The sequence below is a fragment of the Oncorhynchus gorbuscha genome, linkage group LG18 (assembly GCF_021184085.1).
Source record: "Oncorhynchus gorbuscha isolate QuinsamMale2020 ecotype Even-year linkage group LG18, OgorEven_v1.0, whole genome shotgun sequence".
Taxonomy (NCBI): domain Eukaryota; kingdom Metazoa; phylum Chordata; class Actinopteri; order Salmoniformes; family Salmonidae; genus Oncorhynchus; species Oncorhynchus gorbuscha.
In genome coordinates, this window is record NC_060190.1 from 4,243,419 (window position 1) to 4,254,152 (window position 10,734).

General features: G+C 47.8%; 1 protein-coding gene across 1 annotated transcript; it reads right to left on the bottom strand.

The window, feature by feature from the left end:
* Window positions 1-758: 758 nt before the first annotated feature.
* Window positions 759-10,021, bottom strand: LOC124002695 (85/88 kDa calcium-independent phospholipase A2-like; the record flags this gene model as incomplete). The annotated part of the gene is given in 7 exon segments (XM_046310351.1): window positions 759-941; window positions 3,183-3,279; window positions 3,706-3,893; window positions 5,728-5,908; window positions 7,232-7,444; window positions 8,492-8,715; window positions 9,875-10,021. Coding segments are annotated over 6 exon segments (1,077 nt in total), but the record flags the coding sequence as incomplete, so codon positions are not given.
* Between the last annotated feature and the right edge of the window lie 713 nt (window positions 10,022-10,734).

Sequence of the window (10,734 nt, forward strand, 5' to 3'; positions counted from 1 at the left end):
AACCCTAGACCCCTAACCCTAGACCCCTAATCATTCCCGTCTAACCCTAGACCCCTAATCATTCCCGTCTAACCCTAGACCCCTAATCATTCCCGTCTAACCCTAGACCCCTAATCATTCCCGTCTAACCCTAGACCCCTAATCATTCCCGTCTAACCCTAGACCCCTAATCATTCCCGTCTAACCCTAGACCCCTAATCATTCCCGTCTAACCCTAGACCCCTAATCATTCCCGTCTAACCCTAGACCCCTAATCATTTGTCATATTGTTGAGAGGATTCATATGTTTGAGATAAAGAGGAAGGTTACCGAAGCATTAAACTCCCACTGAGTGCAACAAACACACCCTCCCTAACTTCATAGGTAGAGGCAGGGCCGTGTTTCCTCTCTGTGTGTGACACACACAAACACACACCCTCCCTACATTCATAGCCAGAGGCAGGGCCGTGTTTCCTCTCTGTGCATGACACACACACACACAAACCCTACCTTCATAGCCAGAGCCGTGTTTCCTCTCTGTGTGTAACACACACACACACACCCTCCCTAACTTCATAGCCAGAAGCAGGGCCGTGTTTCTTGTGTGTAACACACACACCCCCCACACACATCCTCCCTACCTTCACAGCCAGAGGCAGGGCCGTGTTTCCTCTCTCTGTGTGTGACACACACACCCCACACATACCCTCCCTACCTTCATAGCCAGGGCCGTGTTTCCCCTCTTTGACACACACACACACACACACACACACACACACCTTCATAGCCAGATGCAGGGCTGTGTTCCCATCCTGACCCTTGAGGTTGGGTTCCCCCCCGTGTGTGAGCAGCACCATGGAAGCATCGAAGCGCCCCCTCTTGGTCAGGACGTGCAGTGCACTCTCCCCTGTCTTACTGAGGTAGTTCACCAAGCAACCTCGTTCCAGCAGCGTACGACACATCTAGAGGAGGGAGGGGAATGGGTAGAGGGGGAGGGAGGGAGGGGGCAATAGGTAGAGAAAGGGGGAGGGAGGGCAATAGGTAGAGAAAGGGGGAGGGAGGGTAATAGGTAGAGAAGGGGGAGGGAGGGTAATATGTAGAGAAAGGGGGGAGGGAGGGTAATATGTAGAGAAGGGGGAGGGAGGGTAATATGTAGAGAAGGGGGAGGGAGGGTAATATGTAGAGAAGGGGGAGGGAGGGTAATGGGTAGAGAAAGGGGGAGGGAGGGTAATATGTAGAGAAGGGGGGACAAGTAGAGGGGGAGGGAGGGTAATGGGTAGAGAAAGGGGGGAGAAGTAGAGGGGGAGGGAGGGTAATGGGTAGAGAAAGGGGGAGAAGTAGAGGGGGAGGGAGGGTAATGGGTAGAGAAGTAGAGGGGGAGGGAGGGTAATGGGTAGAGAAAGTAGAGGGGGAGGGAGGGTAATGGGTAGAGAAGTAGAGGGGGAGGGAGGGTAATGGGTAGAGAAAGGGGGAGAAGTAGAGGGGGAGGGAGGGTAATGGGTAGAGAAAAGGGGGGAGAAGTAGAGGGGGAGGGAGGGTAATGGGTAGAGAAAGGGGGAGAAGTAGAGGGGGAGGGAGGGTAATGGGTAGAGAAAGGGGGAAGTAGAGGGGAGGGAGGGTAATGGGTAGAGAAAGGGGGGGACAAGTAGAGGGGGAGGGAGGGAAAGCATGATAGCCATGTTTAACAGACTTTAAATAATATCTGTTTGACCATAACTTGATACATAGAAACAAGTAAGTAGTTCAGGTTTCAGTACGTTTAACTAGCAACAACATGTTGTCCCCCACAGAATGATACAGCGCATTCACCAGAGTTTCGTTTTAAAAAAGTCAAATAAATCAGGCGAGTGGTGTCTGAGATGGCGTGTGACTAACGTACGTACCAGGGTGTCCGTTAGGAAAGAGACCCAGTAGGACGTCCACCCACAGTGCTCAGAGTGACACAAATCACATCTAGATGAAGGTATTGATCGTAACATAACGTGCTGCTCCTGTAATGAAGCAGCCAATACAACGTCATGTGAAACACCAGGAAGAGTTTCTACTAGGACTCATGTGGCTTTGGCTTCTGGACAACGAAAGAACGTTGAAAACCAATTTAACAGGAGAGAAACGCCAGTCTCAATGGGGAAGACTTTATAACATAACTGCTTCCATGTTTGTAAGGTGGGATTTTGACTCGGCTACTTTGAAGCAAGGTGGGACATGCCTCATAATATGAAGTAAAACGGTCAGGTTTCAAACAACGAAGTATATGTTTTCAAAATGCCTGCCGCCTCCAGCTCATTGCAAAGTGGTGGGTGACACACTGATAGCCTCCCTACCTTTGCTTTATGCACTGGAATGGTGAACGGGAGGTGCATTTCAATTACCAATTGAGATATGAAAAAATTGTAGCATTTATTTTCCCAAAATTAGGCAAATTAAACTATAGACAGACAATTTGTCAGGCAAAACATTTATCTATCGTTTTTACATCGGCCAGATGTCGGTAAATGGAAACCCTGGTAAGCATGTTAGTAGGTACGAACGGACGGATGCAAAGTTCCTCCAATATTATCATGGAGGGGCAATTCAAATATTTATCACAACTCATTTTGGGTGAAAAAGTATAAGTGTAATTGTAAAGTGTTCCCCTCTACCTCTGCAGTCTTGTCATTGTTCCCCTCTACCTCTGCAGTCTTGTCATTGTAAAGTGTTGCCCTCTACCTCTGCAGTCTTGTCATTGTAAAGTGTTGCCCTCTACCTCTGCAGTCTTGTCATTGTTCCCCTCTACCTCTGCAGTCTTGTCATTGTTCCCCTCTACCTCTGCAGTCTTGTCATGGTAAAGTGTTCCCCTCTACCTCTGCAGTCTTGTCATGGTAAAGTGTTCCCCTCTACCTCTGCAGTCTTGTCATTGTTCCCCTCTACCTCTGCAGTCTTGTCATTGTTCCCCTCTACCTCTGCAGTCTTGTCATTGTTCCCCTCTACCTCTGCAGTCTTGTCATTGTTCCCCTCTACCTTGTCATCCCTCTACCTCTGCAGTCTTGTCATTGTTCCCCTCTACCTCTGCAGTCTTGTCATTGTTCCCCTCTACCTCTGCAGTCTTGTCATTGTTCCCCTCTACCTCTGCAGTCTTGTCATTGTTCCCCTCTACCTCTGCAGTCTTGTCATTGTTCCCCTCTACCTCTGCAGTCTTGTCATTGTAAAGTGTTCCCCTCTACCTCTGCAGTCTTGCACCAGTGTAGGGGGGTTCCTCCATAGACGGCATCTTCTACCTGTAGCTGACCTGGGTCTGCATCCAGGACAGCCTCAGCACAACTAGAGAGAGAGAGGGGGGAGGAAGTGAAAGCGAGAGAGCAGGAAGAGAGGAGGAGAGGAGCAAGAGAGCGAGAGCAGGAGGAAGAGAGCGAGAGCAGGAGGAAGAGAGCGAGAGCAGGAGGAAGAGAGCGAGAGCAGGAGGAAGAGAGCGAGAGCAGGAGGAAGAGAGCGAGAGCAGGAGGAAGAAGAAGGGTAGAAAGAAGAGTGAGAGAATTGTAAACAATGTAGTGGAATCTTGTTTGACCTATCCAGCACCTTCACATCTGCAAACACTGTGGGGAAAACAGGAGCTAGGGGGTAGATTTGGGACGGGGCAATCTCCTCTCACCACTCTACCACCAATAAGTGTTCTCCATTCTCCCTTAGCTAATGAAAGAGCCAATCAACATTCATCACCATTCCCTCTTTGCCAATCAGTGCCCTCACCTCTTCTCACTGTACTTCATGGCGGCGTGGATTGGGTAGCCCCTGCTCCCGATGATGTCACAGCGGGCTCCTCCCCCCAGGAGTGCGTTCACGGCCTCTACCCTCCCAAGGCGACAAGAAACGTGGAGGGGCGTCTCCCCCGCCCCATTCAGCTCATTCACCCCCGCACACATCCTACTGCACAGCGCCTAGAGGAGGGAGAGAGACCAGAAGCAGACACATTTTAATAGGGACCTTGCTGTCATTTCAACCTTTTAATTGCAATGTATACGTTTCTGATGAAGGCCATCAATATATGTTTTTAACTTGAAAAAGTGAATAAACATTGCATGTTTAACTGCGAGTGAGATCGTGACGATTCCCTCCTGTGTATTGAAACCCCAGGCCGACACCCCAGGCCGAAACCCCAGGCCGAAACCCCAGGCCGAAACCCCATTTAAAAGAAAGGAGGAAGGAATAGCAGAAGTACTGCAGCAGTCTTGTGGCTAAACTGAATGCAGGGAACAGACAGCGTTGTGTCCTAACAGCTATAGAGAGGTGACCCAGAGTCCTCAGTCTGACCTGTATAACAGCAGCCGGGTCCTGTCCCTGTCCTAACAGCTATAGAGAGGTGACCCAGAGTCCTCAGTCTGACCTGTATAACAGCAGCCGGGTCCTGTCCCTGTCCTGACAGTTCTGGGCCCCGGCCGCAGCAGAGTATCTGGGACACACGGATCGGAGACACAGAGCTCTAATACTTCAACACTGCAAAGCAGGGATTCATTCAATAGCAATCAAACAGAAGAAGAAAACAGGCAGGAACCTCGCTGAATCTGTCCAACGAGAAACTCTCTTTTGCTACAGTGTGGACTACTGAGTAGCACCCAGCACTGGACTAAAAGAACTGGCACAGCCCTGCCTTGCCTTCGCAGGAGTGTCAATGTCCCCTTTCTGAGACTGGATACCTGTGACTGGCACAACCCCGCGCTGCCTGGTTGATGTTAGCCTGCCATTAACCTGTTGTTGCAGGCATGAGACAAACGCCTGAGCGGAGTTCACACATTTTCAGTAGAAAAAGGGAACTAGATTGAAAATAGCTGTATCCCTGGAAACCGGAAAATCGGGTTGTTGGCAACTCTACTCAGGCCAGCCTGCCCTATTCCCATGTAATGCAGTGTCTATGACTGTCATATTGGTATAGGTACAAACTGGAACTTGTTACAGTGCATGGGACCTCTTTGTGTACACACACACACACACACACACACATCCTGTTTGACAGCACAGTGCATGGGCGTCTTACTGAGTATACCAAACATTTGGAACACCTTCCTAATGTTGAGTTGCCCACCCCCATTGACACAAACCAGTGTGCCTGGCAACTAACATACCCAGTTAAATATTGTCTCCTCCCCTTCACCTTTAACCCGTCTCCTCCCCTTCACCTTTAACCCGTCTCCTCCCCTTCACCTTTAACCCGTCTCCTCCCCTTCACCTTTAACCCGTCTCCTCCCCTTCACCTTTAACCCGTCTCCTCCCCTTCACCTTTAACCCGTCTCCTCCCCTTCACCTTTAACCCGTCTCCTCCCCTTCACCTTTAACCCGTCTCCTCCCCTTCACCTTTAACCCGTCTCCTCCCCTTCACCTTTAACCCGTCTCCTCCCCTTCATCTACACTGATTGAAGTGGATTTAACAAGTGACATCAACGAGGGATCACAGACAGACCAGGTAAAAGCCATGTCATGGAAAGAGCAGGTGTTCTTAATGTTGTGAATACTCACTGTGGACGTGTTTAACTAGTAAACAAACAATTTCACCAACTGGGGACATTTTATTAGTCCCCACAAGGTCAAATGCTAATCTATGGTGTTTAGGATTAAGGTTAGAATAAGTGTTACAATTACGTTAAGGGTTAAGGTTAAAGTTAGGGTAAGAGTACGGGTTAGGTTTACATCGGATTTTGAATGGGACTGAATTGTGTGTCCCCACAAGATTAGCTGTACACGACTCTCTGTGTGTGTCTGTGTGTGTGTGTGTGTCACCTGTATAATAGTGGCAGAGTCCTGCTTGGCGGCACAATGCATTGGCGTCTCCCCGTTCTTGTCTTTGATGTCAGTGCGAGCCTGGCACTCCTCCAGCAGCTCTCTGACACACGCCACTTCCCCCCGCTCACACGCCAGGTGTAATGGGGTCTGACCAGCACCGTCCCTGGCGTTGATCTGGCTGGAGAGGGTGAGGAGGAGTGTGAAGCATCAGTATGATTAGGGAGAGAGGAGAGGGTGAGGAGGAGTGTGAAGCATCAGTATGATTAGGGAGAGAGGAGAGGGTGAGGAGGAGTGTGAAGCATCAGTATGATTAGGGAGAGAGGAGAGGGTGAGGAGGAGTGTGAAGCATCAGTATGATTAGGGAGAGAGGAGAGGGTGAGGAGGAGTGTGAAGCATCAGTATGATTAGGGAGAGAGGAGAGGGTGAGGAGGAGTGTGAAGCATCAGTATGATTAGGGAGAGAGGAGAGGGTGAGGAGGAGTGTGAAGCATCAGTATGATTAGGGAGAGAGGAGAGGGTGAGGAGGAGTGAAGCATCAGTATGATTAGGGAGAGAGGAGAGGGTGAGGAGGAGTGTGAAGCATCAGTATGATTAGGGAGAGAGGAGAGGGTGAGGAGGAGTGTGAAGCATCAGTATGATTAGGGAGAGAGGAGGAGGGTGAGGAGATTAGGGAGAGAGGAGAGGGTGAGGAGGAGTGAAGCATCAGTATGATTAGGGAGAGAGGAGAGGGTGAGGAGGAGTGTGAAGCATCAGTATGATTAGGGAGAGAGGAGAGGGTGAGGAGGAGTGTGAAGCATCAGTATGATTAGGGAGAGAGGAGAGGGTGAGGAGGAGTGTGAAGCATCAGTATGATTAGGGAGAGAGGAGAGGGTGAGGAGGAGTGTGAAGCATCAGTATGATTAGGGAGAGAGGAGAGGGTGAGGAGTGTGAAGTATCAGTATGATTAGGGAGAGAGGAGATGGTGAGGAGTGTGAAGTATCAGTATGATTAGGGAGAGAGGAGAGGGGAAGGGAGGGAGACCATCGCTCATTTTAAAATCAACATATTCCCTATTACTCAAGCCACAATATTGGTTAACCCAGAACTAAAGTCTCATGTAAATTGTCCAGCTGCTTGATTGAGTTCTGGGTCCATACGTGTTAAGATGAAAAAACGAGGAGCTCCACCTGCTCTCTCTCTCTGCAGGTTACGGGATGAATGTCCCGTCCCCTTCTGAAATGCTAAACACCTGTTAAATCGTAATTTGTCCAAATAACCAGTGACGAAAACCCCAAACACCAAACCTACTGCTGCTAGTTATCTCACCCATCACATTCCTTCCTGACAGATTCTACAGTAGCAGTAGCAGTTCTGTTGATGCAGACCTGTCCGAGGGATTACTCACAGCAACTCTTTGTAATAACATGCTTATAACTCATCATTACATGCTTATAACCACTCTTTGGTAATATCATGCTTATAACCACTCATTACATGCTTATAGCCACACTTTACAACCTCACCTCTGGACGTGGTTGTGCTTCAGGCATTCCCTCAGGCCCGTATCCACGGCGATGTGGGCTGAGCTCCAGTCAGCGTGACTACGGAGGCAGTCTACTATTGGCTGGACTGCCTCTGGCTTGGTGAGGGGGAGGGTCTCGTAGAAGGGACGAAGCTTGAGGGCGTACTGGGGGAACCAGTTCATGGCATCCTCCTCGGAGTTGACCTGAAACAACCTAGGAGAAAGTAAGTGGAGATGTCAACCAAAGATCAGCTGACCCCTGACCAAAGATTGTCCAGTATACTGGCAAGATAGAAGATCAACAATGGAAATATATGTCCTCAAAGATGGAATGCAGGCGTGAGGAGGCGAGATCAGGTGGGACCATTCTAGCCAATGAGAAGGCAGATACGCATGTAAACAACAGGAGATCTCCATTTTAAAGCAGACAATTTTCTTCTTCGTTGGCTGATTGCTCCGAACTGATAGGAATCCCCACACAGTTGACTACTTAAAAATGGTGGAAGCCCTCAATGGCAATGTCCATGTTAAAAGAGGTATATCCATGATGAGTCCTCTATGACAACAGGCACAACTCCGACAGTTGTTTCTTTCAACGTTGCTGAAATGCCACGTGATTCCACTTATATTAGCGCAGTCCTAACAACCTAACCCTTAGGGAAGATCTAGTCGATCAAATAAGCCTCAGGTAGCAATCTATCATATTCGACACTCTCATTGAGCTCCATTCAAACATTCCTCACTTCGTGGGCTTATTTTTCATGGACAGATTGTGGGCGGAGTGAAAAGTCTTGTTTCACCTCTTCCTCTCTGCACTCAGATGTTCTACTCTTCTTCCCAAAGTGTCATGATTCACTCACCCTCGGAAAGCCTACGGACTGGGAAATGAAATATAGTGAGTGAGTGCACCCTTTGCTGGGAAGGAGGAGTAGGAAATCGGAAGTAGGAAATTGTTTGTGGAAAGATATACAGCTATGGACAAGTGCAAAAGTGTTGCTACAGGTCTCGACGTTGCTGCCCTTGATGTAGCAGGTGCTGTGGACAGAAAGTTTACTTAGAGAGACTACTTTCTGGAGGACAATGCCATGCTGACTCACGTGAATTCTTAAAGAGATGGTTGGGCCTAAGGCTTAAAAAGGTCGGCAACGATGTTGAATGGGCGTAAACAAAGAGGGGCTCTAGCCAGGACTCTCCAACTCCATCCTCCATCACACTCTCCTCCTGTCCTCTCCCATCCCAGTCTCTCTGCCCCCCAACCCACCTCAAGGCGACTGTGGGCGTATCAGGGCACTTGAGCAGGCAGTCCCAACTCTGACAAGGGGTGTTCTTGTACAGCACCATGCGTCCCTCCTCCTTCAGCTTGACTTTCCCCCCTCCACTGTACTCTGACAGTGGTACTTCCCTGACGCGGTAGGGGTTGGAGAAGAGGTTGGAGACGGCGGACACAGTCTCCATGACTCCCCTTAGAAACTGCATGGTGGTGGCCTGGGTACAGAGAGGAGAGAGAAAGGAAGGAACAGGCTCTGTCTCATTTCGATTCTTCCACAATACCTCACATTCTCTCTGTTTGCTTCCTTCTCAAAACCCATTGGAGTAGAAGGTTTGAGGGGAGGGTCCTTGGACCTCCTCCTCCAATACAGTTGAGAGTTACGCCTAGGCGAGGAGATAGGATGCAAGGATGCAAGGAATCAAGCAGGGATGGAAATCAGCAAGACATATTATGTGATTCCTCACGAAAATAGATAATACCAATTCTTCTATGGATTACATTTTGTGAAAATCCCCCAAATCATGGTCTGTCTGGGTTCTGAGAGGAATCACTACTACTGCAAACAGTCAACATATGAATCTGTGTACAAAGGTCATAATGATGTTTACCTGATCTGGTATCTGGAGTAGTTCTCTCTGGTCTATGAACAACAATACTGATGCAATCAGACTTGGGTTCAAACACTATTTGAAATCTTTCAAATACTTTGAGCATTCACTTCAGCATGTCTGTAATGCCGACCCCAAATGGGTGGATTTTACAAATCTGGGACTTTTATGTTGGTTCCATTTCACCAGACAAGCTCAATTGAACACAGGTAAATGAATCCAAATGTATTTAAAAAAGTATTTGAACCCAGCCCAGCATTTGGTCCCCACCCACTCCCTTGTGAGACAACCATGTCCCACCTGCATAGCTAAAGCAGCATTATGTGCTTAGCTTGACTAAAGACAACATAGGGGAGGGGGGAGGGGAGGGGGGTGACAATCAAAAACTGAAAGCAAAAGTTTATTTCAAAACTGCCACAGCTTGTGGAGTCAATGTGGAATTGCTTTGCCTTTAGTCCGTTTCCATTGCAAACCTCTTGAATGAGAAGGCATTGTCTGGCTCCTTATTCAACGTGAACAAGTGGTGCCATTCATGCAATTCACGAGTCCTGCCAGTTAAAGCGTATGACTCTCTCAGTCCAGTCTCTGAATCAATTCGGCACATAACATAGCTAGCTTAGCTACCGATACAGTCAAGGGCAGAATCGCGAAAGAGAACTGACACTGAATGAATATTCTTTCAATCGGAAACAAACGCATTTGTTTCATTGTACTCTTATCTACGATAATCGGTTTAGTTTAGGAAAGAGCTGATCATAAACCTTACCTGATTACTGCGACTCCTCTCCACCAGTGACTGACGACTTTTGATGGGACATCAACTACCGGCTGGCGTTCAACCAACCTTGCTGCAAATCTTGATTGACGTGAGCTGCACCAATCAGTGAACACGCATTGGAAGGCGTTGCCTACACCAATTTTAGAAAACCAATAAATTAGAGGAGGGGGCACAGGCATAGACTGAATGTGTGTCGGACGAAGCGGCCTACTACAGGCTTTTTCATTCACACTCTAAATGGTTAATCAGAGGATTTAGAGAGAAAATCAGACCCTGGATCTGTGTACAGGGGCGTCACAGATTAAAGCAGTTTTTTTGGTAGACATAATAGAATAGAATATTCTAGTTTATTGTTCTCCAGGTACATTTTCTGCACTTCTCAAATCGAGTTTTATTAGTGACATGTTTCAAAAACAACAGATGTAGACTAACGGTTAAATGGTTACTTATGGAACCTTTCCAACGATGCAAAAAAATATAGAGAAATAACAGAACATTTGAAAAATAATAACATGAGGAATAAATACACAATGAGTAACGATATCTTGGCTATATACACGGTGTACCAATACAGGGTGGATGTGCTGGGGTACAAGGTAATGGAGGTAGATATGTACATATAGGTAGGGATAAAGTGACTAGGCAACAGGATATATAATAAGCAGTAACAGTATGTGATGAGTACAAGGTAATGGAGGTAGATATGTACATATAGGTAGGGATAAAGTGACTAGGCAACAGGATAGATAATAAGCAGTAACAGTATGTGATGAGTACAAGGTAATGGAGGTAGATATGTACATATAGGTAGGGATAAAGTGACTAGGCAACAGGATAGATAATAAGCA